This window comes from Apiospora phragmitis, assembly GCF_038363925.1.
Source record: "Apiospora phragmitis strain CBS 135458 chromosome Unknown utg000006l:1.0-5683423.0:1.0-5690449.0, whole genome shotgun sequence".
In the NCBI taxonomy this organism is placed as follows: Eukaryota; Fungi; Ascomycota; class Sordariomycetes; order Amphisphaeriales; family Apiosporaceae; genus Apiospora; species Apiospora phragmitis.
Genome location: NW_027117404.1, coordinates 338,253 through 365,131, shown reverse-complemented (window position 1 = coordinate 365,131; position 26,879 = coordinate 338,253). Strand labels below are relative to the sequence as shown.

Below are 26,879 nucleotides of genomic sequence, written 5' to 3'. Positions count from 1 at the left end.
TTATTTTTAAATTTAATAGCTTAAATTTAAAGTATATATAATTTAATTAAAAACTAAAACTTAATTACTTTAATTAATGCCTTATTAATACGTTAAGAGTCGATACGACTTTACCTCTTCGTTTATAAGGCTAGGTGACGTCGAAGGAATAAATTTATCTAGTTTTTACTTAATTGTGAAAGTGCATCGATCCCTAGGTATTGGCAGTATGCAGGTGTGATAGAACAAAGCTAACGCTTGTCCCGTATGTATTCTCTACGGGAATGTGGGATACTATAAGGAAACTAGAAGGAGAGGGGCCCGGGAGCTATGGGACGCACGGATGCTTCCTCTGTCCTGTTGCATTAATATTATAAGGTGTAACGAACGCTATCCGGGTTTTAAAAGAAACCTAGTAAGACGTACTGGGGTCTATATTAATAATACGAAAGAGTATTTAAACGTGTAATAAAAGTCGCTTTTATCGATATAATAAGTAATAGCTCGTAAGAATAAAGGTAACTAAAGTGTATAGATTTTAAAGGTATTTATAATAGTTTTATTAAAACTGTTTACTTTATTAATAAGTTAAGATTAATATTTAAATTAATTATTAAAGTAAAGAATATCTATATAAAATATATAGGGAACGTCCGTCGTTATATATCTAATCTCCTCCCTTATTAATCCGTTGGATTACCGGTGGCTTACGGTGATCCCGTTGCTGGCTCGCGGTGATCCATCCCTTGGATTACGGTGATCCGACCCTGGGTTAGCTCACTTCGGGCGTTATGTTCTTGTCGCTCCGGGGGCCCGTCACGTGACTCCTCGCACCTGGTTATTATGTCTGTCCTTGCCCGCCTTATCGCTATGCGGGCTGGGGCTGCTTGTTTTATCGTTTAGTGTTGGAGTGTGGCTGCGTGTATGTTGATGTAGCTGGCGGTGCGATTGCTAGCTGTGGTATCGTAGCCGGATCGGGTTATCGTATCTCCGTGCCGGTGGGGTGGGTCTTTTAGCCGCATGGTTAGGTCGAGTTATAATATAAGGTTATTATAAAGGGTTAAAACGCGCTAAGTTAGTTCCTTAATTTATATATATATTAATGTGACATTAAAGGCTTTTTAAATTAAAATCTAGACTACTAGATACTTCTCTTAAACTAGAGAGAACTTTTAATAAGTAGATTTTAATTCTCGACGTGATTATTAGCCGTGAAGTCGACTAATAAAGGTAAACCGTGAAATACCTTAATAAAAGGTAGCTTTATAAATAGATTTACCGCTTGCTATATTTTAAATAACAGTAGAGACATTATTTTTAATATATAAACGTAACATTAATAAATTAATATATATTTAAAAGAATAAAATAATTCGGATTAGAATTCGTTAAGAAATCTCTTTTTAAATCGAAATGCCGGTGAATCGTGGTGGAGGTCGACAGGGGGGTCAATTATAAGGTGACGTACGTTATTATAATGGATTAAGGGCATAACCTGGGCATTTGGCTTCCAAGACCGAATACGTCGATCCATATATAGCGATGTTCCAAGCGTTTGACCAGCAAGATGCTATAATTACTAGATAGTACGAGGTAGTCGGCCCATACTTGTTTCAAGCCACCAGGCTGCTATATACTGCATGACAGTTGTCCGGGTGGTGCCACAATCGGAATGACAGAGTCTGCGGATTTTACCCCTGGTGGTGCCCTTCCGTCAATTTCTTCAAGTTTCAGCCTTGCGACTTTACCCCCCCTAGAACCCAAAGACATCGATTTCTCGTAAGGTGCCGAGCGAGTTACATAATAACATCGCCAGATCCCTAGTCGGCATAGGAAGTAGTCCATTGTTACGACTACGACCGTATCTGCTTTATGCGGTGCCAGCCGTAGACAGCACCCAGCTTTTATTCGATACAAATTTCAGCTCAGCAGAACCAAACAAACGACACCACATGCAGACTACCGGAGATACCAGTAAAAGTTTGGATACCTACTCAATGGGTCTTTAGATAGTTTCCCCCACAGTTGTAGCCTTGACAAAACTATGGAGGGTCGCTTACTCCTCAGTGACTAGAACCGTGACCGCCACCTGATTTAAGATATCTGCAATATATCGCCCGCCAAAGTTCGTGTCATCATTTTTCCATCGGACGCCAGCTTGCCCATTGCATATTACACATACCTGCATCCGACCGTCTTCCGATCCTGGTCTCGGAGGAATCAGACCCACCGCCGTCGGGCTCACCAGATCGAGCTCGACGTGACTAATGGATTTGTCAGGCCCGGCCAGGCCTATCCGTATCAGCTTCCCGTCGATTATCGTTACCAGGAACGCGATCGAGCCGTCTGGTATCACCGCGAGCCCATCGGAAGCCGGGAAGCCCTCAGCTACTATCTAGACGTGGCCCACTAAACGTGCCGTCCCTTCATGTGGTGCAACGCGAAACATCCCCAGCACGACTGCTATTGACGAACCTGATGACCTCGGTGTTGGGTAACGGATTTAGCTGAGTTAAGATAATACACAACGGGGCAGCTGGAAGATAAGGGTCACTGGCCATGAACCATCTGACAATTGAAGATACAATTTAGTTTTCGCTCTACAGGGGTATCATAATACTAGAATACAAACTAGGCTTTGAAGCCCAGGCCTGGGATCTGACTACGCAACGCCAGACTACTCAATACCACACTAATACTGCTCAACGCCATTGCCAAACTGGCCCATACCGGGTCGAGCTGCACATGCCCGCCACGTGTCTCAATCGCGTAGAAGCATCCGGCGGCGAACGGGATTGCCACTACATTGTACACTAGAGCCCAGACGAAGTTGAGCTTGATACGTTGGAACACCTTCTTGCTCAAGTCCAGTAAGGTGACCACGCTGCGCAGATCACTTTGGACCAGCACGAAGTCGGCCGAAGAGATAGCAACATCGGAGCCTGACCCAATGGCGATACCAATATCGGCAGTGGTTAATGCTGGGGCATCGTTGATTCCGTCACCAACCATGGCGACAGTAGCACGACGTGTTGATTCTTCGTTGGTCCCAGCCTTCGACGTGGACTGAAGGTACGTAACCTTGGCCGCCTTGTCCGCTGGCAGAACCTCGGCAATGACGTTGTTCTCGGGGATTCCAATACGGAGTGCAACTGCTCGCGCCGTCTTTGCGTTGTCGCCTGACAACATCCACACATTCGTCCCGCGTGCACGTAAATCTTTGACCACGGCTGCGGCCTCATCTCTGATGCGATCCTCAATCGACAAAGCCGCCACAATCTTCCAGTGTGAACCTGGCTCGGACTGCGTCGCGACAAAGGCAACCGACTTGGCTTGGTTCTGCCAGTCATGGATATTGTTGGCGATAGTAGGGGTTATCGGGGCCTTCAACTCGCTCATGAGGGCTTCGTTGCCAACTGCCATGTTGAAGGAGGAATACTTGGCCTTCAAACCACGACCGGGTATCTCCTCCACGTCAGTGACCTCTGTGCGCTGATCTGTTTGGCGAATGCAATACGAAACAATGGCTTTGGCGATAGGATGACTGCTGTTCTCTTCCACGGCCCGAAGGACAGCAAGGATAGTGCTTTTCATGTCTTCCTTGGCATTCACATCCTCAACAACCTCTTCCGGATACAACAAGGCGTCGACCACCCTGGGTTCTCCCCCCCTCCGTCAAGGTGCCAGTCTTGTCAAAAACGACACAATCAATTTTGCTTGCTTTCTCAAATGCTGCGCCGCCACCGTTGGCGAGTATGCCATGCTTCGCCGCCAGGCCCCCGCCCACGAATAGAGCAGTCGGGGCCGCAAGGCCAAGGCCACAAGGACAGGCCACGACGAAAACGGAAATCGCAAACTGCAACGAGAAGGCAACCCAGCCACCTGACGATACGTTCATCCAAGACTCTGGAATCACGCCGCCAAGACCGAGAATCAACCAAATAAGCCATGTGAGGATAGCTATCAGCGTGATAGCCGGTACGAAGTAGGAGGTAAGGACATTCGCAATCTCCTGTATCGGGGCTTTTTTTGTCTGTCCGTCTCGTACAATCTTGACAATCTTGTCGAGCATTGAGCAACCGGCTACACCGGTTATTTGGATGACGACAGGGGCATCTTTGTTCACTGTACCCGAGAACACCGGATCACCAACGCTCTTGCCGACGAGGCGGGACTCGCCCGTTAAACTGGATTCGTCGAACTTGGTCTTTCCTTCAACCACTTTCCCATCACAAGGTGGAGAGGCTCCATGTGGAATGCGGACAAGGTCTCCAAAGTCGAGCAAATCGACAGCAACCACTCGATCCGCGTTGCCATCGCCGCTACGGTCAATCAGGACGGCTTCCGTCGCCGAAGTTTGCCGAGCGCCTCGACCGCATCACCAGTTTTGGACTTGCTGTAGGCTTCAATGATTCTGCCGGCCAGAAGGAACAATGTCAGGAAAACAACCGAGTCGAAGTAGAAGTTGGCGTCGTTGACGTGCTTCGGCTTGGTCACAGCGGCGGCAATGAGCTGACAGCACGAAGAAACGTATGCAATAGTCGTGCCGAGGGACATGAGCATGTTCATGCTTCCGAAGTGATAGAAGCGCCGCAGTATGGGTATCTCACTGCCAGGTCTCCAGAGGCTGTAAACTTCTTTCAGGGCTTTCCGGTGGAAGACGTCGGCGGCGAAGAAGAAGATTGGAGTAGCCATGATGAAAAGAGCTATCTGGGCTCGATTGATCCCAGAGGCCCAAGGCATCATGAGATACTGTCGGGATGGATCCTCGGCTGGGACCAGGCTCATGTAAACAATTCCAATGATAAAGGTAGGGATAGCCATAAGCAGCGTAAGCCATACACGGTAGAGAAGCCGATTTCGCTCAAGTGTATGCATCTTTCTAGAGACCTGCTCTGCTGTAGGAGGGTGGTGTATGGAAGCCTTAAAGGCAGGGTCCGCTGATTCCAGGGTAGCGAGAATTCTCCGTATCGTTACGGTTGGGGCAGATGGGATGTAGGTGATTTTGATGATTGGCAACGACTCGGTAGGCTCGTCTTCGATGCCGAGAATTCCTTCCATTCCAGTAAGGGCACTGACAGCCCGCAGCGGGCAATGGCCGCAATGGAAGCCGTCGACGCGGATTTGCACCGACCTTGCACGTTCTTGTAGGGGCGTTTGAGTCAAATCAACGACCCCCTCAAGCAGTTGGGCATTGTAGCCCATGCCCTCGATGGCTTCGACGACCCAATCTGCCTGGTCTTTGCTGTGGAATTCCACATTGGCAATGCTAGTGGCAAAATTGACGGTGACGCGGGAGATCCAGTCCTTCTTTTCGAGTTCCCGGGTGATGGAGTTGGAGCAGCTGCTGCAAGACATGCCACCGATGGCCAGGGTGGCCTGGAAGGTTGGGGTGGCCATGGTACGTGAGGTAGATGCTGAGGAGATAGACAGGTAACTGTTGTTGTTGTGGTTGTTGCTGTTGGGACTAAAAGGCCGAAGCAAAGGCTCCGTAGCTGGGTCGGTTCGGTCCATGTTTGCTGGCTGGTGACTGATTGCCCTATTATAACCAAAATGCACTGTAGCGCTGGAGTAACGACTCCAAATGATTGGCCTTCACGTGACCTGGAGCAGGCGGTTCCGGGGCAACTGCAGATGGTGGAGGAAGAGCTGGTTGGGATAATTCCTGGCAATAGCGATCCGTGATTGGTAGTATTCCTAATTCGTGGTAATCATCCGAGGCGGCCAAGTACACAAGCCCTTTCGGTCGTTCGGGTGTGGGTGTAGCCGATGCTCTCACGGTTGGGCATAAAAGAGGAATCAATGTGATGCGATATGTTACACTGGGAGCGGACAGGGCTAGCTAATGATAAGCCAAGATGATTGATCAAACGACGATGTGGTATTCGTTGCTTCTTCCAAAGAGGGTGTGGTGGAAAGGTGCAGATTGGAGGTTGACGGGTCTGGAAGAAAAGAGACGACTGGACGAGGCAAGAGCCGGGCTGGGAGTGAAGCAAATATGTGATCATAGATTTCCTCTTTAAGCTTTGAGGACGAACGGGTACTGGGCAATTTTCACGTACATGCAGGGAGTGGATCATGACAGGGGGAAGTCGTGATGGCCATGCTAACCTAGCGCACATGGTTTGGTCTAGACGGGTTGCACTGCCGCCCCACGCACAAAAGCCGCAGCTTCCAACTCCTTCCATTCCTTTGGCAGGTACCGTACCTGGATACCTACGTTTGACGCAGAAACAGCGCACCCGAAGATGCTGCGTGCATGCCCAGGTGTTTTGCTTGCTGTCCATTGTACGTTACGTAAGAGGCAGGTGCGCGTAGATATGATAGGTACCTACTCTTCACAGCATTGTATTGCGTACATGGTGAAAGCTAAGAGTAGCCAGACGATAGGGACAGAAGGGTTCTCTATCTGTCATGTCGAAGCTAATGGTCAAGGGCGTGGCACGGACTTTGACAATCCGCATGTAGAGTCCAGGATGGCAAACTTAATTCTCTACGTGGAGAACTGCCTCTACATGTATGAACGTGACCCGAGGTGATGCATCTCCAGGCGGCGAAATTCCATAATGCATTGCTGACTGCATCATTGACAGATGCGTGCTGGAACCTGTGGGTTAGGGGTCGTTCGTTGGACGACGTTTACGCATAAAGAGCGCAGCCCCGTTCCCCAGGTCCCATGCACTGCAGATTTCCACTAGCGGCTACCGGCGGCGGGCGGCCACTAAACGCAGAAACCACTCAACATTCAGAGAAAGGTACATGTGGGGCAGCAGTTCAATGTTGGATTTGGCTGTACAAGCCGTCGCCTCATTCGTCCATGGAATAATTTGCCATCCATCAAACGTGTTTGTATGGAGGTTGATAATGAAGCCGAAGCCGTACAGATCCGTCTAGATGTCGGCACGCCGCATCTCAATGGCGTGAGTACTTAACCTAGGAAGGACAAACAACACGTCGTAGAACGGGAAAAGCGGAAGCTGGACGACCGCTGCGCGTAAAGTAGCACCTGATCAAACACGGGTAATCGGTTAGATATCGACAAGTGCCCGACTGCAGTGTATCACAAGCTCGCAGTGGCCGAAGATTGAAGCGGGAATGTGCCCAGCTGCATTTCAATCCCGAAGGGCGCGCAAACAGGAGGGGGGCCGCCTCGGTGCGGGGCCAATGGGATTTATCCATATTACAAGCAAATGGACACCACAATGATCTGCAGAGACTGCATAAGCGGACTGCCGCCCAGGTGCCAGATTCGGACTCTTGTTCGTATACCGCTTTGGGGTGAACGAATAAAGCAACAAGTATGTATCGAAGTAGGCACTGCGGGGCGTTGCAATCTCTGGCTGTGTAAGTGGTTTAGTGCTGAAGATGAGGCTGATCTAGTGAATGGACCTAGAGTCGCTAGCTCTAGATCGCCAAGATCTCCTATATCGCGATGCAGACGTATCATATCTCAATATGTCCTGTCTCACATGCAGCTGATCCAACATAAGGCACCTTTGTCCCGCCAGCAGAATAGGGCCATTTAGATGGTTCTGGTCACTGGGCTGACTGAGCCACCCTCCGGCTCGCCAAACTACCGTTCCAGTCCTGGATATTATCTGTGACAGGGCCAATGACGATGGCCGCGGCGAAACTATCAAATCCGCTACATCTATAGCGTCGACGGATCCAACGTGTTGATAACCGCATCCTTCCAATGGGCTCGGCCAGCTTCGATAGCCAACTTGCAAGGTTTGCTCAGCCGGGTCGATATAGCATTGTCGAAGCTTTGTCAGTCCTAAGGAGCTTTTGATCTCCTTCGTCGTCTTCTGACACATCACAGAAGCACGCAAACAAGGGAGTGGATAGCGCCTGGACGAACCCTCTTCGCCAACTTCCAAGGTTTACTCAATGAAACCCGTTGGGCCATGGTGCCACGGCTGAACCGGCAGTTACACGTTATCTCCCCAAGCTTTCTTTGTATTCAGGTCAAAATGCCAACTTACCTAACCTTGTTGAACCCGTATACATACCATCTGACGGTGAGCAAGTTATTCATGCTACGCCGGGTTAGGTAAGTAACTTTGAGTGAAGTGGGTGGCAGGAGAGGCGCAACGTCACGCCTCCAGGTAAAACGTCTTGGGTATAACCTAAATGAGTTGGATTTTCAACGACGACGCCACCCAGAAGGGTCGATGCACATGCTCGTTGCCCGCCTAGTATGCTGACCTTCCCCTGTCCCTTGGAATCAACTCATTTCCCAACCTCGGACATGGCCAGGCATCGCCTAGATAAATGCAACTAAATAAATATAAATGACAAAGTCGCAGGCACTACCGTATTCCAAAACGAATGATAATAAGTGAAATGGGGAAAGGAAATGGTGTCTTATAGGGGTAAAGAAGAGCAAAAAGAGAAATGCTGATGAGAGTGGGATTCGAACCCACGCGGATTGCTCCACCAGGATGAAGATATTAAGGTGACCTTAACCTGACGCCATAACCAACTCGGCCATCTCACCTGATCACATTGTTGAGGTGTTTTCAAGATGATATTAAGGTCGGTTACGACGCTATAAGACCTCTGGATCGTGGCCGACCTTTGGAGGATAAGTATGCAGCAGATCGGCACTTGGGTGGGATCACTTGCGAACATCGTATCATTGTTAGTTAAGAAGAAAATAATGCGATAGGTATAATTAGTATAGAACTACCCACAGTTTTAGTCTTTTTCTTTATTGTGTCCAGGGAAGGAAAGGGGTTCGCATTGTTGCAATAGGGGCTTGTGCATATGTGCAAAAATAAGGTGGGCGTTTTCTCTCTGTAATATACTAGATGTACATACATCAATGTACATCGGTTAATAGGATTGCCCTTCCTAGGTAGTGAAGGAAGGTACCTAAACTTGATAACCAAATCTAGGTAAGTATATAAGGTAGGTAAGTAGGTAGGTATGCATCGAACTCGCTAGCTACATGGAAGCAGCGTGGAAGCTCCTTCTTCATATGTCAGTTTTGCCGGGCTCAATATCTCATCAGCAAATTTCTTCGATACTTTTCGCCTTGCGGGCTAACTTCGTACCACTCTTCTGCAACCAGACTCTCTACATAACCTCTCATGGTACCTATTGGATCAATCAACTTGACTCTCAACTTTGTTACCAACAGGAGACTACTGCATGTCCTTGCAAGTACCACACCAAGCACCTGCTCCTGAGAACTAAGAATCTTGAGTTAATCCTTCTCAAGAGGCTTTATTGACCCATCACAGTTCCTACGAGGCTAAGTACCTAAAGATGTCCACGGCTACCACGTTTCATGGCTTCCAGAAGCTCCCGCCTGAGCTGCGCCGAAATATCTGGTAACACTACCTTGAGGACGACAAGGCCGGCCGGGACGTGATAGCAAAAAAGGGTGGTGTCCCCAAACGTATCCAGTCAATCCTTCCCACCAAGCCACTTACCTCGCCTTTGCTGCGCATCAACTGCGAGACCCGAAGTCTGTTCTTGAAGCATTTCCGGGTCCGCGTAGACATCTACAAGACAAAACCCCAACGCGTTTTCAAAGGTCTCGATTCCGAAGAACGTCACACAGGTGCTATCTACCTGAGACCAGCGACAGATGTCCTAGTATTAGGACTTGAAGCACATGAGGGCAGCTTAGACGGATATCCAGCCTACCTCAAACTTCGTCAGTGTTACACCAAGGGCATGCCGGCAGATGTATTAGCCCATGTCGCGCATATCTTGGAGCTTGGTCCAGTTTGGAACAAATACTATGTATACGTGCCAGTATCTGGATTTCTACTCGAAGATCCCCCACCGTCTCTCCGAACGTATAAACATATAGACATAGCCTACGGGTGTCGGCTTGGACAGGACCATTGTCGCTGGAATGACTGGGATAAGCTTAGATCGTCGGCAGCTCAGACAACACCTCGCGAGTTCAACATGAATGTGTTGCAGAGCAAAGTTTGTCCTCAGACAGAATGGCTGGATATACCGGAAAGAAGCGGTTAGATAACACAGAAGATTGTCACAGAGAAGACGTGGCTTCATATCCTGCATGGGGCCCCTCGAGCAATAGTAAATTATGCTGTATTCCTGAGATCCAGAGAATTTCCGAGTTCAGTTGGGTGTAAGCTGCAAGGGGGATGGCCATTATGTCTCCGAAGGATCCACCTGTCGACGATCTTATCGGCCATGGTTCCCCAATATGGCAACAAACTAACGTAGGCTTACCAATCTTCCACGCAGACTGCGACGGGCTCGTCCACTAATTACTCCGAAGTCCGATTTGCTGTTTGCACACTTTGTATAAGAGGTTAAAAGCTACCGCAGTTTGTAAATAAGCAAAGTAGATAAATATTTTCAGTACGGAATTCAGTTTGTCTTTGCTTCATACTGATCCTGCCGTCATTAAGTGCCAGCTATCAGACTGCCAGGCAAATCAGCAATGGCACCCTTTGGAATACTCTACACGCTCAAGGAGCGCGTCCACCCAAGATCCAGAAAGGTTGGTCGCCGGCCCCCTGCTCCAGTTGGGTGCGATTGGTTACCTGTCTCATCATACAATCGCCCTCTCCCCCTTTCCAGTTCCAATTAGCCCTTACTGACGCTTCTTATTTCCGACCCTTTCTGCCAGGTCCTCGCCGCCGCCGCTCTCAATGGGCTGGAACTAGAGGTTCCCGCCGACTTTGACGCGGGCGTCACCAACAAGACGCCCGAGTTCCTAGCCAAGTTCCCCCTAGGTCAAATCCCGACCTTCGAGAGCAAGAGCAAGAGCGGGTCCTCGGGCTCGGGCTCGTTCCTCCTCGCCGAGAGCACCGCCATTGCGCAGCACGTCGCCGACAGCGGGCCCCGGCGCGAACAGCTGCTGGGCCGAACGGCCGAGACGCGCGCCCTGAACCAACAGTGGATCCTGTTCAACGACCTGCAGTTCGAGACTACGGCCAAGGACCTCGTGGCGTGGCGCCTGGGGACCGAAGCCTACCGCGCGGAGCGCGAGACGAAGGCGGCGGCCGACGTCCGCCGGTGGTTGGATCGCTACGAGGGCCATTTGAAGAGCGGGGACAGTGGCACTGGCAGCCCCCCTGGCCGGGCCTGGTTTGTCAACGCGGATGCCGAAGGGCCCAGCCTGGCAGATGTCGTGATTGGCGGGACCGTCTTCATCCTGTACTTGGCGTACATGGATGCGCAGATGCGGGAGGAGTATCCTTACGTCCTTAGATTCTACGAGGGGCTGAAGAGGGTACCGGAGCTGACCGAGCTGTATACTGGGCCCCTTTTGGAGAAGCGGAAGGAGCCAGAGTAAAGAGGAGGGAATCTTGCATGTACCAGGTTTATTTCCATATTGACCTTTATCCGATATTCCGTTTTTAAATTAACATAACATATACTTCCTTAAAGCCGTACACTTACACTATTCTACTCGTTGTAGGCGGCTCATGTTTAGCCACAACTGGAAGGCGTTTTCCCCCTTTCTCTAGCGGCGTCATATTCCATCAGAAAACTACGATTCAACCCGCACCTTGATAGCGAAGTACGCTACTCCCAATTCTTCCATGGCACATTTCACTTCCCATGCTCACCATCTCCTCCCCTGGTTAAGATCGACGATTAAATTATTTTGGCGCTGGAGGACAAGGAAGTTCAGAACATCGGACGGATCGATGAGATACTTCGTGTCTCGCTCCAGAGCATTGTCTAAGATATGCCAAATTGGTTAGTAATCCATACAATGATGCAGAGTGCAAGGTGGGATAACCCACATAGGAAGACGGCCGTGAAGTTGCCCCAGTCAAGCATCTTATAAATGACCAGTGGGATGGCCCTGGGCCCCATTTCCAGCAGCTTAATGAACTCCACCACATCGCAACGGGCTTTGGCACTATTCGCACCGAGATCAGCATCGTTCCCGCCCCGTTCCGCCAAGCCGACAGGACAATGGCGGTGCAACTTACTTTGAGTCAGTACTTCTTGCAGATGTATACCAGCTCCTTTGCCAGGCGTAGAACCTGACCTCGAATTCCTTGACCAGCCCCGGTGACGACTTGAGCACGCTCTTGTAGGTCGAGATGGCCGACTCCTGAGCGGCCTGGGTCGGTAAGGGGGATGGGGTCGTAGGGCCCCATCCGAGGGACTTGTGCGTACTTCCGAGCGGAGCTGGAAGCAGCGCGACGGGACTCCGCGGCCTTGGGTGCCTTCTGCTCTTCCTTGGCTTTTCCACTCTTCAGGCTGGAGAAGAATCCACCAGGCTTCTTGAAGTCACTCCTGCTTGCATTTGATTTTTGCTGAGGAGGCTGGTTGTTCCCCTGATCATAGCCAGGTAGACCCACTGTATTCCCAGGATGGCCGGGAGGCTTCTTTCCATAGCAGAGGGATGAGGGAGCTGAGGGAGTGCCATTCCGGTGTAGGATGTTAGAATACGGAGGGGCTCAATCACACTGATGAAAAAGATTAACCGGGGAAAGGTTGGATAGTGTTTTGTGATGGGTGTTACGAGAAGCTTGTAGAACCTCGAATTAAGGGGTCATCCATGATAGACTAGAGCCGCCTATGCGGGCTTGAAAGTAGCGTCATGACTATGTTGGAAGCCAGGGGGCGGTATGGGTTTATCAGGGCGCGTAATTGGGCCTATCAGGCGGTGTCTGTTATTTGGCGAATAAGAAAGTGCGATTAGGCGCCAAGTTAAGTGTTGGGGGTCGGCCTGCTCGCAAGTAATGCTCAGCAACCAACCCACCAATCAAAAACCGGTACCCAGATAATACCCTACGCCCAAAACCTTTAGTTCTAGTCGGCTATGGTTCCTCGATTGTTCATCAAACATCATCCATGGTATCGTATCACCTTATCCGCCACGCCTTCAACTTGTCAACGTCGCGCACAACTGTCTCAAGAAATGGAAACGGAACAAGCAACCTCGCCCAGTCCAGAAGCCGTCGACTCGGTCGTCAAGCTCTACAATGCCATCCATGCGGCATTCCCACGGGCCGTGGCACAATTCAACTCCAAACGGGGCACTGCTCACGCCGTTTGCTCTTTATTGGCATCCGTCAACGACGCCACCTACCTGCAAACATACGAGTTCAACGCACTCGAGAAGCTCGATCCCAAGATCATCCCCTTTGTCGTCTTCAAGCTGGTGAACAATACTGCCCAGAATTTGTGGGCGGTGGATGTATGTAAGTCCGTTGCAAGGTGACCTCCAACTACATCTTAGGTTAGTCAATCATTGTACGGGCTAGATCACGCCTTGGAGAAAGACCCTGTCTACCGCGCGAACGTGGACGGCGGTTTACAGCGCCAGCGCAGCCAGATCGTCGAGCTTAACTTCCAGCGCAATAAGCTTGCTGAAGAACGCATCAGAGATTGGGACAACTACTGCTGGGAAAACCGATTCACAGTGCTACCCTCGTCTACACCGGCTGCGAGGAGTACTTCGAACTGCTCGAGATGGGGCCTGGTATCATAGCTCATCTCATGGTCGCGTACTACCACGACCAGGGAGGGTTCTACTACCAGCTTTTGCACGAGATCATCTTCGGCCGGAAAATGGGGGCTGCTATGATCCAGAAACCTGTCGAATACGAGGAGTGGTGGCTATTCTTCAACGACATAGATCATGACCAGGCGCCCGAGTATATCCCTAACGCCTTTGATCGTTCAATCTACCGTAGCAGTGACATAGGTCAGTAAGATGCTGGAGCATTTTTTTGCGCTGTTTGTGCCAGAGGTTACCTGTCTTAACATGGCAGCATCGCAGCAATGGGCTTTCTGACTAGGAGAGCCGAGGTTTCAGAGCAGAGTCGAGAGTCTTGACTATGAAAGAAAATTGAAAAACAAACCATCAGGGGAGCTGTATGCCGTGAAATACCTGGAAAATTCGTGTTCTTATGTTTTGTCTAGAGAAATACTACCCCGACTATGTAAATTTTGCTTAAACCGACTAGGCTCTATCAATAGCTGCCATGTACGGCCCTCACGCCACACCTATTTTTAGCTATGTACCTGAAGATTCACATGGCCGGCGGTGACAAGCGTATCGATTACCCCTCACCACCGAAAAGGGTACAGCACCGAAAAGGGTCAACACCAAAGGGGTGCACCACCGAAAAGGGGTGCACCACCGAAAAGGGGTGCACCACTAAAAAGGGCGCACCACCAAGGGTGCAACACCAAAAAAACATCACCACAATACACTTCGCATCGATAGCCCCTTAACACCAAAAGGGGTGCAGCACCAAAAAGGGGGTGAGGGCTAATCGATACGCTTGTCACCGTCGGCCATGTGAATGCACTGAAAAACTTCGGGTACAAGGCAAAAAACAAGTGTAGCGTAAGAACCGTGCATAGCAGCTGCTAACAGGGCATAGCCTGTTCAAGAGAAATTTACATAGCCGATATAGTATTTATATTTGTCTAACCTGCAACCCCAGCATTGGAAGTAATTGTCGAGCACAATTGGGTATTTCGAGGCCGAGTATGTTGGCCAAATTGCGATCACAACATTGTCGAAATTACGCACGTCATGTAGGTTATGCGTAACATTGGGAGATGAATCACGCTGGTTCTCTAACAAAAGCTTCAGTAACACCAGACTATTTCGTTTACTAGCATGCCGGGATATGGCAAGATGAGTGTTCTGATTGACTAAGGTGATCTAGGAGGCATATGATGCTTGTATATGAAGCGATAACCGACCCCAAGTCGGCCTCCATATGCGCATGTATCATCATGTAGAGGTCGCAGAATGATGCCTAAACAGCATACGAGTCTGACCTGCGGCTGCCCAGTCGCCGCTCGTTGGAGCTGCCAAATGAAAATACTATCCTCCCGATTTTGATGTACCATGAGATCCCAAGATGTGTTATTGATAGCTACTGCGGTGAAGCAGTCGCGAAAGTTAAGCAGATGTAGCGTTCGATGTATTTTGCTGATCGTATTCGGTGTTGATCGGTGACGTACTGGATGAGAAGTACCAGAGGGGGTGGAAGGACATTAACGAATCGAGGTTGGTAGGTATCATGCTGACCGAGGAAACAACATAACCGGCAGCCTCACCTATGACAAGATTAGATCGGAACATGAAAAAACAGATCAGTGTAATGGGACTTACCGAGAGCGACGAGAACTAGGTTCCTCACCACCGAAGGGGGAAGCCCGTAGGACCCCATCACCAGTGATGCCGCGGGGCACCAGATGTATGGCCAGAGAGAGGCGACAGTGGATTTCTTAGAGAGAGCCTCTTCCACAATCGCAGCAGATGCTGCGGTCTCGTGCAGAGTGTCCATAATTTCATTGGTCATGCTCTTGGCCCGGTGCAGTAGTTGGGCATGATCATTGTGCTTCGAGATAAGATCACTTGACAGGTCAACAAGACGTTGCATTCCCTGGATCATGAATTAGCTGGTTGCTTTTGAATGGGAAGCTCTTACTGACCTCTTCCAGAGTCATCTGTCTGTACTCCAACTCAGCAGATTGCAAGCGCGACAATTCCTAATAGCATGGTCAGCTCTCTGGCTGGTTTAGGGGTACGGGCGAATTCACAATCTGGTTTTGCAAAGTAGAAGCTGACGCCACTGCGGCGGCTATTGCATTCATCGCCGTGGCCATTTCAGACTCTGTCTTCTGAGAGACTAGTTCCATAGACTGTTCATGGGCAGCTGCGGCTTCAGCATTGGTGGTCAGAACGGTTTGCAGCAGAACTTCTAGCACTCGCTGCAAGTTTGCCGCTGATTTCGTGCCACCCTCTAATGAATTGGCAGATTCCTAAGTGGTGTCAGTATCGGAGTGGTACAAGGACTCGGGGATAATACACTAACCATTAAAGCTGTCGTCAAATGACCAGAAGCGAGGCCCTCAGCATTTGCAACTGCGCTTCTCAAATACTCAATCTGCGTTGACAGACTGTCGACTTTCCCACCTGTCGCATGGAATTTCATGTCGAGATCAGTAAGCCGCTGATCAACCCTGAGGTCAACATCATCTGCCATCCTGCTCATGATCTTAGTGAGTCGCTGGAAGGTCTGAATACTGCGAGCTGGGAGGGATTAGCAAGGATGTATAGTTTTCCCCATGGAGTTGCACTCACTCTTCTCATTATCTGCCCTGGCCGCCTCACAAAATCGTAGAGCCTTGTGCCGGTAACTGATCCATGTGTTCCATGCGGAATCCGAAGCGCCCAGTCCTGACAGACAGTTGTCAATCTGCTTCGAGGTGGCATGAAGCTTGATCGTATTTTGCAATGCTAGCTGGGTCAGTGTCGATTCTCGGAACGGATCGCAGGCTGACGGTATGTTGAACCGGCCCCTCTCTAGATCGCAGATGGCCAAACTTGCGGCGTAGGCGTCCACGAAGTCTCGGATTTGGCGGCCGCTGTCAGTTAATACGGTTGCTTCATCTTTGCCTTCGAGAACTTGGCAGTTGCTGACAAGTAACCTTGCTGCAGTCTGATGACACAGGGGCTCGGATTCCAGTTGCTTCAGTTCCTGTAAAGCCACCTCGTATGTTGATCGTGCGCGGGTGCCTGTTTGGAGCATCTCAGTTGCGCTCAAGCTGGGGTCGAAAGCAGGTCTGCTATGGATCTCGTGGCTTGGAGAGCTTGGCGTACGTCCCCATGAAAAACCAGACGTCTCATCGACGCCGAAAAGCAAGACCAAAGCGACGACTGCAATCGAGCTTGCCATATTGACGTTCATAGGTGCGCAGCCAAACACCAAAATGTTAGGCGTGCATGAGGGACCAGGTTGGGAATCAAGTGGTGAGATTATTGGTGAAAGATGGACAGGTGAAGTCAGTCAAGTAGAGGAATTGCGGTGGCTTCACCACATTCAGTTCAGTTCAGTTGTTTGATTGTTCCAAGGCGCAAGTCAATCAGATTATGGGCTGTAGGAAAACAAGAAGGGGCGGAGAGATCGACCCAAAACGACCACCAGAGATTCACTCTACGTTTACCTCGAGGAAGCTTTGCCACGTTCAATTCCTCGGGTTGCACCAACAGAGGTTGTTCCTTCTCTGAGATATAAGGCCCACGGATATGCAATCCGGGACCCTTCCCAAACCGCATTTTGCTAGTACGAAGTCGGAATGAGCAGGATTACAATTAATAGTCAGTGAAATCGAACCTGTCTAGAAGAGTTAGATATTTCAGTGATATTCAAATCAGTCATAGGATTGAGTCACGGAAGACTATTGTGGAAAGCGACGGTCTCGTGTGGTAGCAGAAGTTGTAGTTGCGGGATGGAAAGCGCGCATCCCCAGCTTTTTGATGGACCCGATTTAGCGCCACCTAGCCGCGCGGTCACATGACTTGGAACCAGCAATTTTCAGACACCCGAGCTCCAGTGACTGGAGCTTCAACAATCCCAGCCAGGTTCGGGTCTCGTTGCAAGCAAAGCCAATCCACCTCTCGCAACGACCAATTCGTCATAATGCTTGCGCCCAGTCGAGGCAGGGTCCTCGAGAAGGCCCTGAACGGCTCCAAACCCGCAGTCGCCCTCCCGTCCTTCCTGGTACCCGCCTTTCAATCCGCAACCGCATCGGCGCAAACACCCTCCTCATCACCCTCGACATGCCGACGCCCCTTCTCCTCCACCGCGGCGAAGCCCTCGAAGCTGGGCCGGACCCCCCTCTCGATACCGCCGGGCGTTGAGCTCTCGATCGGCGAGCCCTTTGTCAAGAAGGACCTGACGACGTACCTGCGCATCCCGAAGCGCAACGTGACCATCAAGGGGCCCCTGGGGGAGCTGCAGCTCGAGATCCCGCCCTACCTGCACATAACGCAGGACGCCGAGGCGCGCAAGGCCGTGCTGTCGATCGAGGACCGCGAGGCCAAGCAGCAGATGGAGATGTGGGGCACCACCTGGGCCTACCTGAACCGGCACATCATGGGCGTGTCCGAGGGCCACACGGCCATCCTGCGCCTGGTCGGCGTCGGCTACAGGGCTAGCATCGAGGAGCGCCCGCAAAAGGCCGCCTACCCGGGCCAGAAGTTCGTCTGCCTCAAGCTCGGCTTCACCCACCCCGTCGAGGAGGGCGTCCCCAGGGGCATGAAGGCCAGCACCCCGCAGCCCACGAGAATACTGCTGGAGGGCATCAACCGCGAGGAGGTCATGACCTTTGCGGGACAGCTGCGGAAGTGGCGACGACCGGAGCCCTACAAGGGCAAGGGTATCTTCGTGAACGACGAGACCATCAAACTGAAGCAGAAGAAGATCAAATAGACGCACGCACACCCACCGCAGGGATTTGCAGGAGCGGTACCGGGCCCAAGTTCATGGAGGGATTGGTTGGCATTTACATCGGGCGCCATATGTATATCACCACTACATTTACTACTGGACGATGCGGTATTTTCGTCTGGTTGTACCCTTTGAATTGTATTCTATATTGTGTACATCATGTCTATTTCTTGGAGAGGACCTCCTGTACGGCCTTGAGCACTTGAGCGTGCCCGCCAGCCGGCGCAGCCACAACACCCTTGTTGTTGGCCAGCGTCCTGCCCACCGTGAAGTCTAACCTGTTTCCGTTCACATCCGTGACTTGACCGCCCGCTTCGCGCACAATCAGATCTCCTGCGGCGTGATCCCAGATCTTCTCCTGGTACGTCGCCTTGACCGGCAGTCGTAGGTAGATGTCGCCGGCGCCGCGGGCGATGGAGGCGTACTTGGCCTGCGAGTCCATCCGCACGCTCGGGGCGGTGATGCCTAGCTTGTTCGCAATGTCGGCCTGGTCGCCATGGCTCGAGTGACCGGCTTCGACGCTCTCGCAGAAGTTCGCCTTGGTGATGTCCGTGATCGGCCGCATCGAGATCTTCCTCTCCGCCGCCAGAGCACCCGTGGTCAAGGGCCGGCTCGTCGCGCCCTGGCCCAGCACGGCCGAGAAGATGACGCCCCGGCCCTCGTTGTCGTCGGCGTCCTGGCCGACGTCGGCGGTCAGGGGCGCGGTGTCATCCACGGGCAGGTTGGGGCAGCCCAGCACGCCGACGACCACCTGGCCGTCGACCATCAGGGCCAGGCACACGGCGTACTGGCCGCCGCGCAGGAAGCCCTTGGTGCCGTCGATGGGGTCGATGGCCCAGATGCGGCCCTTGGCGCCGCCCTGGCTGGCGCCCTCGTCGAGGCGCTTCAGCATGTCCTCGTCCGTCTTGACGGCGCCGCCCAGCGTCTCCTCGGCCTTGCTATCCTCGAGCTTGGTGGACTGCACGAGCTCCCACACGGTGGAGCGCAGCTTCTCGTTGTCGCGCAGGTCGGCCGCCTCCTCCTCGGCCACGATCTCGTCGCTCGGAAAGTTGGCCTTGAGGGCGGCGATGATGAGGGCCTGGGCGCCGAAGTCGCCGATGGTCACGGGCGAGGCGTCGTCCTTGGACAGGGTGCCCTTGGCCTTCTCGTGGAAGACGCGCTTGGTCAGGCGGGTGGCTCGCTGCACCGCCAGCTGCGCGACTTCGAGTTCCTTTTCGTAGGCCATCTTCTTCTTTGTTGCAATCTGTGTCGGAGAGGGGGTAGTAGTTGTTCCTGTTGTTGCAGAGAAGTAAGCTGACGACGACGGCGGATGTTGTAGTATGGAGGTGGTGGGGGTCGAGGCGAGGTGGGAGAAGAGGAGATTTAGGCGGGGCACTGCGCGGATTAGAATCATGGAGGCCAGGACGGGAAGCAGGAAATATAGTAGGGCCTTTTTGAAAAAGATAGGCCGTAATGGCAGGGATTGTGTCATGAGTCTTTGCGTTGCATTTGTTAGCAGGTATGCTGCTGCTATATGATGTGAGCTCCGCGATACAGTAAATGTTGACCAGGTCGTTATTTTACCCGGTTGATACGCCTATCAATGCTTCCTCGATTGCATCACTGCAGCTCTATAGCCCCGCCATCAATTAGGTATTCTGCGGCATTGATAATATACCTCCAGAATTGCGTTATGTTGCTCGGCCAATCGTTTAAACTGTGGTGCAATTGACAACAGTCTGCTTAATATGATACCGGCTTGAAGTGAAACTTTATGCTGTTTGACTTTTCTTCTCTGTTTTGCTGGTAAGCAGACCAGGTGCATCAATTGTTCTCCATGCTCAGTGTACCTCATACCTAAGCGTAGGTACGACATCGACTCATCAATCAGCACTGAGCATTGATTGGTGCTGCAGCTGTAAAACCCACGGGCCAAACCCCGCCATTCCTTTCAAAGGGCCTAAGCTTCCGCGCGGCCAGTGCACTGCGCGGTCTCTTACTAATTAACTGCAAACTGCATGGCTTTGTGCAAGGGTCACCGTCGCCCCTCCGACCAGCAGGGATCTTTCTATTTACAAGGAAACCTTTCGGTCAACTGCAAAGCGCTTTCTTCGCATTCAAACAATCTCCCCAACTACAATTAATTAATTAATCCAACCCTGCACTTGCTTCATTCTCCACTGCGGCCCTTTGTCCCGTTGCTTGTCCTGCACCAATCATCGACCTGCTATCCGTACTTTCGTCAAGGAAGCCGTTTTCTACCCAAGTAGAGTCGCATCCAACCAGCATCGACTGCGGCTTGTCGACGCATCATCCTTGGCGCGGTGTCTCACCTAGGAAGTCAACATGAATGCTACCAAGCGGAAGTTCAATACCCTCCTTCAGGGCCTGGGTGGAAAATCTTCGCCCACCAGTCTACCGTCCGACAACTTCGACGACCTAGACGATTCCATAATGGTGAGGCATAGCGACCTGGCCACGGCGGCGGCCTCTGTACTGCATCGAGCACCCACGGCTGGCTCAACAGCCAGCGGCGAGTCGACACGAGCTCCTGTTTCGGCTTTGACCGCCGAGCTCCTAGCAAAACGGCGGCGCACAGGTGTACCGGGATCGATGCCACTGAACGAACCTGGCGCGACGATTAGGACCCTCGTTTCAAACGTGACCATCAGGAAGTCGACATCCAAGGCTGCCGAGAACAAAGCCCCGACCGAACCTCCGCGGTACTGCCCCAGTGACCGTGGGCAGCTCATCAAGCGACTCGGGACCTTCCAAGAGTTGACGGAGTGGACGCCGAAGCCGGATAAGGTCAACGAGATCGAGTGGGCGAAACGAGGCTGGATCTGCTCGGGCAAAGAGACGGTGCGCTGTTCTCTCTGCAACAAGGAGCTGGTGGTGAAAACGAGCAAGAGGGATTCCGAAGGCAAAGACGTCTCTGTCTTGGCAGGTTCCGAGTTCGAGGAGGCGTTGGTGAAGAAGTTTGCCGAACTCATCGTGGAAGCACATCAGGAAGACTGCCTATGGAGGAGGCGTGGCTGTGACGGTAATACTTTCGATCCCATCACTGCTTGAACTTCTATGACCAATTACTAACTTCTCAAAGACACTCTACTACGGCTCAGCTTGACGAGCCCGCAAACAGCCCTACCCTCGCTCCGGCAACGCTACGATGAGCTGTGTATGCGCCCAGCTTTCCTTCCCTACGATTTCAACCTCCGACTCCCAGACTCGATGCAGTTGCAAACGATCAAGTCCCAGTTGCCGCCCAGGTTCTTCACCGACCCACCACCGCCAAAGACAAATCCCCCAGCGACGAAACCCAATGACGTGGCCTTGGCCCTCGCTCTAGCCGGGTGGCAGGGCCTATCGAACACACGCATTGGACAAGTCCCGAATTCTGCCTCCTGTACAACATGCCTGCGTCGGTTGGGTCTGTGGATGTTCAAGAGCCGGGAGGTCAACCCAGACACGAATGAGGTCATCATACCCGCTCCCATGGACCATCTGGATCCAGTCCGCGAGCACCGTTTCTTCTGCCCCTGGCGAAATGCGGCCAGTCAAAGGAACCCCGGCAGCAACATCGCCGAGGCGGAAGATAAGATGGCATGGGAAATCCTGCTGCAAACTCTACGTAACGCGGCTTACCTACGCAACCAAGGCAGTCACAAGAAATCCACGACTTCGCGTCACGGTCGGAGCAAGAGCTCCATAGCCCCAACCACACCTACGCCCAACGCCGCGTCGTCCCCAGGTGGGAGGCCGGGAACCGCCGGCGGTTCCGAGTTGAGCGATGAGCAGCTGTTGATGCTGGGTTCTGACATGGCGGACGATGGAGAGGAAGGCGTCGAGGAGGACAAGAAGCGGTGGGCGAGGCTGAGAAGGGTCAAGAGCCTGTTCGAGACCAAGGCGGGGAAGAAGCTTCGGCGCCTGAGTCGCCCGGGGAGTGTGGTCAGCCGGCCGGATACCGCGAAGAGTACAACTCCGTCACACCCGGATGATGCTACTACGGCTTCTGGGGCCGGAGCAGAATAAAAGAGCTTGGGCATTGGTCCGACTCGGAATGATGATTGGTTGAGGTAATTGTGTAATGAGAATGTCGCTTTTATAGTATCCTAATATGTAAATTAACTGTAGCCTCATATACAACTAGCGTTGCCGGTTTCTTGTAACAACATCTTTGACGATACTTGAGGGAAGTAACAAAAATGCCATAGGCGTTCGATGCTGGGTGATAGTTTAGCCAAGCATACGTCAAGTGCGAATAAACATAAGTCGCCGGCATGTGCCATGAACGGGGTGACATCATTCAGGTCCGTCCCATCCCAGTAGACGAGGAAATCAGAATGCAAGATAAAGCCACGGAGCCCCATGGTGATATGTATCGCGCAGATAGGTGGGATATAGCATGGAAGCTGGTTCACAGCAATCAGTCAGCCAGAATGCAACCACCCCTTAAGACCGGAAGGCCACACACGGCAATGGAACTTGGGTGATGCGGGGAGCGGCCCGCAGTGGGTATCGCTAAATGCAAGATACTGGCGCCGATGCAGTGATCCACCTGGAACATGGCAGAAGCAGAGAGCCATGACGGCGACCAACGAACACGTCGATATTGCAATGGTGCAGAGATAAGAGATGGACGTCTCGGGTAGAATTCGACGCCTCCCTGGAATGACCTTTTCCCCTTAACCCTGGATATCGGGGTCCTCAATATGGCTAGCTGCGAGCCTCTTCAAACCGCTAGGGTCAGGTCAGGCACGAGAGCTACAGTCCCATCTTGGTCACTAACGTTGCCATCTCTTACGATGGTCAATTTCCTTATTGGGAATTTGCTCAGCTCAGGAAGTGAATTTCGTCCTCGGCTCTTGAATCTCCCTCCACTGCTGGTCCTCGGGACGCAGTGCCGCCTGTGCCAATCCCCACTCCTCACGGACGACCCGGGCACGCTGCTCACTCCGGGGCACGATTCTGGCCGGGAACGGCGCCGGGGCGACCGCCAGTCCGCCGACAAGGGCCTCGGGATCCGGAGTTATGTCGCGGCCCCTGGGATCCGCCGCTTTCCCAATGGTAAACGCTCACAGGATTCTGGCGATCGAGACAGCGAGTTCTCGGCGAGGTCGACGCCCTGGCACATGCGCCGCCCGGCGCCGAAGATGTAGTGATCGCGCTCGGTGGGGTCAGGCGACAGCATGGACTCCCTCATGGATTTGTGGTAGTGCAGGTAGCGGGACGGGTCGAATTCTCGCGGCTTCGGGTGTCTGATGGGGTCCATGTGCATACCCCTGATTGTGTAAGTATGTGGTTCACCCAGGAATGGTTTCGTTTGTCTCGTCAAGCCATCAACAAGGAGAACTTACCAAACATTGAGGAATACCATTGCGCTCTTGGGAATACGATAACCCTTGTACTCATCATCTTGGGTTGTCGCGTGGGGAATACCCATGACAGGCATGGGCATCCATCGACAAGTCTCCTTGATATACGCATGAACGTACGGCAACGAAGCAGTGTCTTCCTTGGTGGGCAATTTTTTCCCCACATACTTTATCGATCTCCTCTTGGGCCCTTTCCTGGACCTGAGGGAAGAGTAACATCGCTTGGACGAAGGCGCTCAGCTCGGCAGCCACGGTGTCACTGCCGGCAGTAAGAAGAATACCACAGATGAAAGTAGCCAGCTCATCGGAGAACCCTTCCTTTTCTTGTGCTTGAAGAAGGTCTTGTGCAAAATAATTCTGAATGTGGTAGGTTTAGTGGTCGGCAAAAGGTTGAAGCTTTTCCCTTCTCAGTCCCACTCACATGGATAGTCTTGTTCATAAGGCGAATATTTGTGATGTTCCAGTGCTTCAGGAACACCACCAGCTGCTTCTTGTAAGAAGCTCGGGCTTGCCGGCGTGTCGGGAACAGGGCATCAGGCAGGTCCTGCAAGACTGGATAGATATCGGCCAACGCCGTCATCGTCTGCCCTTCGAGAGCTGACCACTCGGCAAAGCACTCATGCAGCCGGACGAGGTTGGGGTCACTCGACCAAGGCGTCCGGAAGCCGAAGACCATCTGGGAAGTAAATGAGTAGGCATAGCGGCTGATGTGGTCTCGGAAGTCTTCCGGGGACTCCAAGAGAGAGTAGAGGGGCTGTTTTTTCTCGAGCTCCAGGTATGGGTAGTACCTCTTCGAGGCCTTGGTGTTGAGATGGTTGGCGAAGACTCGGTGGCACATCTTCCAAGTATCGCTGTATTGCTATGTTCTGTTACTTTTTGTTCCACAGCTTGGATACCTCGGTATTTGGCAGGATAGCTTTACCATGCCCGCAAAATGTAGACCCCCCGAGGATATATCCGAGATGTATGAGACTGGCCTAGAGGAGTAGATATGACCTCGCTTGTCAAGAAGGTCCTTGACCGTCTCAGGTGAAGTAAGAACGATGACAGGCTTGCTTCCCATGAGTACTGTAAAAATCAGCACAAGACCCGATTCCCGCGGCCCTCGTCAGTTCTGATCTCTGAGCCAAAGAAGACTACGCGTATACATACCCATACGACTGCGATCATTTCTGGAATTGGAGCCATCGCTTTTGGCTCGGAATCCGGTGAAGGTTGCCAATGAGAGGGAGTGCTGGGGGACCGAGAGGCAGTCCAGTTGTTTTCCTGCCAGATTTACAGAACTGAACTAGTGTGAAGCGGATAAAGGAGGCGAAAATAATGGAGTATAGATAGCCCATATCGACGTCTTTTCAGAAATCAAGGTGGCTGGGATACGACTCACTTCAGGCAACGATCAGAAATGGCCAATCCCTGAGTGCTTCCAAAATTTGATACTTCTTTGGTGACAAGGTTGGATGTTTACTTGGCTGGGTTGGGGGAACGACAAGCGATACCGTTCTGTGTAGGGTTTCTATATGGAAGGTATTCTCTCAAAAGCACTTTCTTGAATACATATTAGCAGCATACCTAGTGTGAAGCGGTGAAAGGAAAGCACGTCATGTTGTGCCTGCCTCCCATACTGATGGTCATCAGTGAGGTGAGAAGCATATTGGCGAATGAGAACGCTCCAACCTTACCTCCCCCGAAGCGTGACCGGTCAGCTCGGGATCCTGGCCAGTAGCACGAAGTCTATAACACCCTGGTCGCCTTGGGGAAAGGGGGCGCGTCTACGCACGATAACAGCCCCTCCCCATCCAGTTCCGTGCGTAATAACCATGAAAAGACAACTTCAAGCAAACAATCATATATCCTGAGCCTATCGACAGCGAGCTTGTCCTTGTAGGGTTACATCGCTTACTGTCGTTGCATTTATTTGCTCTTGTACAGATTCACACAGGGGTAGGGCTGTGAGAAGGGCCACCCTCTCGGGTCGGTTTAGATGAATTGGTTGTCTTAGCCTGGCATGACTACTGTATCGCCTATGACAGGGTGAATTTCAGCGGGCTGTGATGCGGCTATACATGATCTTGAACATTGGGCGGATCAGGTCGATATGGCGCAGTTGGGTGACCGCATCGTTTCCAAGCAGGCGCAAGCAGCACACCAAGGATTTCGTATTCTTCACGTGTGCGAGCACAGGCAAGATACAGATGCATGTGAGCAGGACACTGGGCGGAAACAAGGTGAGCTTTCGTACATGTAGGTGACTGACCGGACCGGACCACCCGAGTTCCTCCGATGATGCATAAAGAATCGTCAAAGGCATGGCGTGCAGCTCACTATCCCCTAAGCTGCCATAACGCTGCTTTTCGTACAATACTTTCGCTAAATGATCAACACGGCCGTGCATTCCGTAACCAGGTGAGCTTGACCAATCAAATAACACACCGAGCACAACGGACGTTCAAAGCGCCATTCCGATTGTACTAAAATTATCCCTGGTCAGTACAGTACCGTCAAATGTGGTGGAAAGCAGCGTTGTGGCAGCTTAGGGGATATATCAACCAAGGGCAGAATCCAACGAAGGGTTGTGGGCTGTTACCACAAGAGGGCCATTTGGTGTACATATGAGGATCAGATGGCCGTGGAGGTAATATTTAGTAAACCGAGCATTGCCAAGGTTAGCCTCGAAACAATCCGAGGATAGAGCCGCTTACCCCTTTTGGGGTTAGCGGACCTTTAGCGAGGCATTAGCATGCTAGGATTTTGATCCGTTCACCGTAGGTTCATGTTGTTCAAGGGCCCCAGCCTGCCAACCTGCCAGCCAGGGATGTTCCGACTTCAGGGGTTCAATTCAACGTTGCCTTACATACATATGTGCATACATATGTCAACCACCAAGACGAACATGCAGCCAAGACGATGAAAAGAACGACAGGGTAGTGATAAAGTGAGGTGATCTTTCGAATTCCCTGATTACTTAATCGATCACGTCCAACTGCTCGCCACCGACTGCCACCTGAAACAATTTCGAAGTCAATCAGCACCGCCATCACCCTTGCTGGCCTTGCTTGTTCTGGGGGGGCACTACTCTCGACCGGCCCGCATTTCCCCCTCTCTTGCGTTGCGTGCGCTGCTCCTGCGATTTCCCCTTACCGAGTTCGAAAACCAAAACAGCCAGCTGCACATGCCAGCTCAATTGATTTCGACAAGAAAGTGAAGGACTCCTTCTTCGAACATTGATACTATTCATTCACCGCATCAACCCCGTCTTCCCTCGTCGTCAACAACCAGGCATGCTTGTGGCTATTTTGCTTCTTCAGTAGCCCGGTTTTCCTTCATCTGA

At 51.7% G+C, this 26,879-nt stretch overlaps 9 protein-coding genes across 9 annotated transcripts; 4 read left to right on the top strand and 5 right to left on the bottom strand.

Moving 5' to 3' along the window:
* Positions 1-2,610: 2,610 nt before the first annotated feature.
* PG994_005374 (Heavy metal translocating P-type ATPase) lies at positions 2,611-5,493 on the bottom strand (the record flags this gene model as incomplete). Its single annotated transcript, XM_066856783.1, has 3 exons — positions 2,611-3,603; positions 3,680-4,301; positions 4,373-5,493. The coding sequence occupies 3 exons, from the start codon at positions 5,491-5,493 to the stop codon at positions 2,611-2,613; spliced, it is 2,736 nt and encodes a 911-aa protein (XP_066716052.1).
* Positions 5,494-10,411: 4,918 nt separating this feature from the next.
* PG994_005373 (fusarin C cluster-translation elongation factor) lies at positions 10,412-11,269 on the top strand (the record flags this gene model as incomplete). Its single annotated transcript, XM_066856782.1, has 2 exons — positions 10,412-10,471; positions 10,601-11,269. 2 exons carry the CDS (start codon positions 10,412-10,414, stop codon positions 11,267-11,269), a joined length of 729 nt encoding a protein of 242 aa, XP_066716051.1.
* Positions 11,270-11,924: 655 nt separating this feature from the next.
* Positions 11,925-12,495, bottom strand: PG994_005372 (uncharacterized protein; the record flags this gene model as incomplete). The annotated part of the gene is made up of 2 exons (XM_066856781.1): positions 11,925-12,346; positions 12,474-12,495. The coding sequence occupies 2 exons, from the start codon at positions 12,493-12,495 to the stop codon at positions 11,925-11,927; spliced, it is 444 nt and encodes a 147-aa protein (XP_066716050.1).
* Positions 12,496-12,856: 361 nt separating this feature from the next.
* Positions 12,857-13,735, top strand: PG994_005371 (uncharacterized protein; the record flags this gene model as incomplete). The annotated part of the gene is made up of 4 exons (XM_066856780.1): positions 12,857-13,139; positions 13,203-13,420; positions 13,462-13,645; positions 13,689-13,735. 4 exons carry the CDS (start codon positions 12,857-12,859, stop codon positions 13,733-13,735), a joined length of 732 nt encoding a protein of 243 aa, XP_066716049.1.
* Positions 13,736-14,860: 1,125 nt separating this feature from the next.
* On the bottom strand, positions 14,861-16,643 carry PG994_005370 (uncharacterized protein; the record flags this gene model as incomplete). Its single annotated transcript, XM_066856779.1, has 6 exons — positions 14,861-15,018; positions 15,074-15,347; positions 15,397-15,453; positions 15,505-15,726; positions 15,780-15,997; positions 16,049-16,643. 6 exons carry the CDS (start codon positions 16,641-16,643, stop codon positions 14,861-14,863), a joined length of 1,524 nt encoding a protein of 507 aa, XP_066716048.1.
* Positions 16,644-17,387: 744 nt separating this feature from the next.
* On the top strand, positions 17,388-18,179 carry PG994_005369 (mitochondrial 54S ribosomal protein uL6m; the record flags this gene model as incomplete). The annotated part of the gene is made up of 1 exon (XM_066856778.1): positions 17,388-18,179. The coding sequence occupies one exon, from the start codon at positions 17,388-17,390 to the stop codon at positions 18,177-18,179; it is 792 nt and encodes a 263-aa protein (XP_066716047.1).
* Positions 18,180-18,360: 181 nt separating this feature from the next.
* Positions 18,361-19,590, bottom strand: PG994_005368 (uncharacterized protein; the record flags this gene model as incomplete). Its single annotated transcript, XM_066856777.1, has 1 exon — positions 18,361-19,590. One exon carries the CDS (start codon positions 19,588-19,590, stop codon positions 18,361-18,363), a length of 1,230 nt encoding a protein of 409 aa, XP_066716046.1.
* A 932-nt stretch (positions 19,591-20,522) lies between these two features.
* Positions 20,523-22,208, top strand: PG994_005367 (uncharacterized protein; the record flags this gene model as incomplete). Its single annotated transcript, XM_066856776.1, has 2 exons — positions 20,523-21,219; positions 21,280-22,208. 2 exons carry the CDS (start codon positions 20,523-20,525, stop codon positions 22,206-22,208), a joined length of 1,626 nt encoding a protein of 541 aa, XP_066716045.1.
* A 997-nt stretch (positions 22,209-23,205) lies between these two features.
* Positions 23,206-25,201, bottom strand: PG994_005366 (uncharacterized protein; the record flags this gene model as incomplete). Its single annotated transcript, XM_066856775.1, has 7 exons — positions 23,206-23,458; positions 23,534-23,691; positions 23,753-23,908; positions 23,973-24,410; positions 24,474-24,619; positions 24,704-24,817; positions 25,174-25,201. 7 exons carry the CDS (start codon positions 25,199-25,201, stop codon positions 23,206-23,208), a joined length of 1,293 nt encoding a protein of 430 aa, XP_066716044.1.
* Between the last annotated feature and the right edge of the window lie 1,678 nt (positions 25,202-26,879).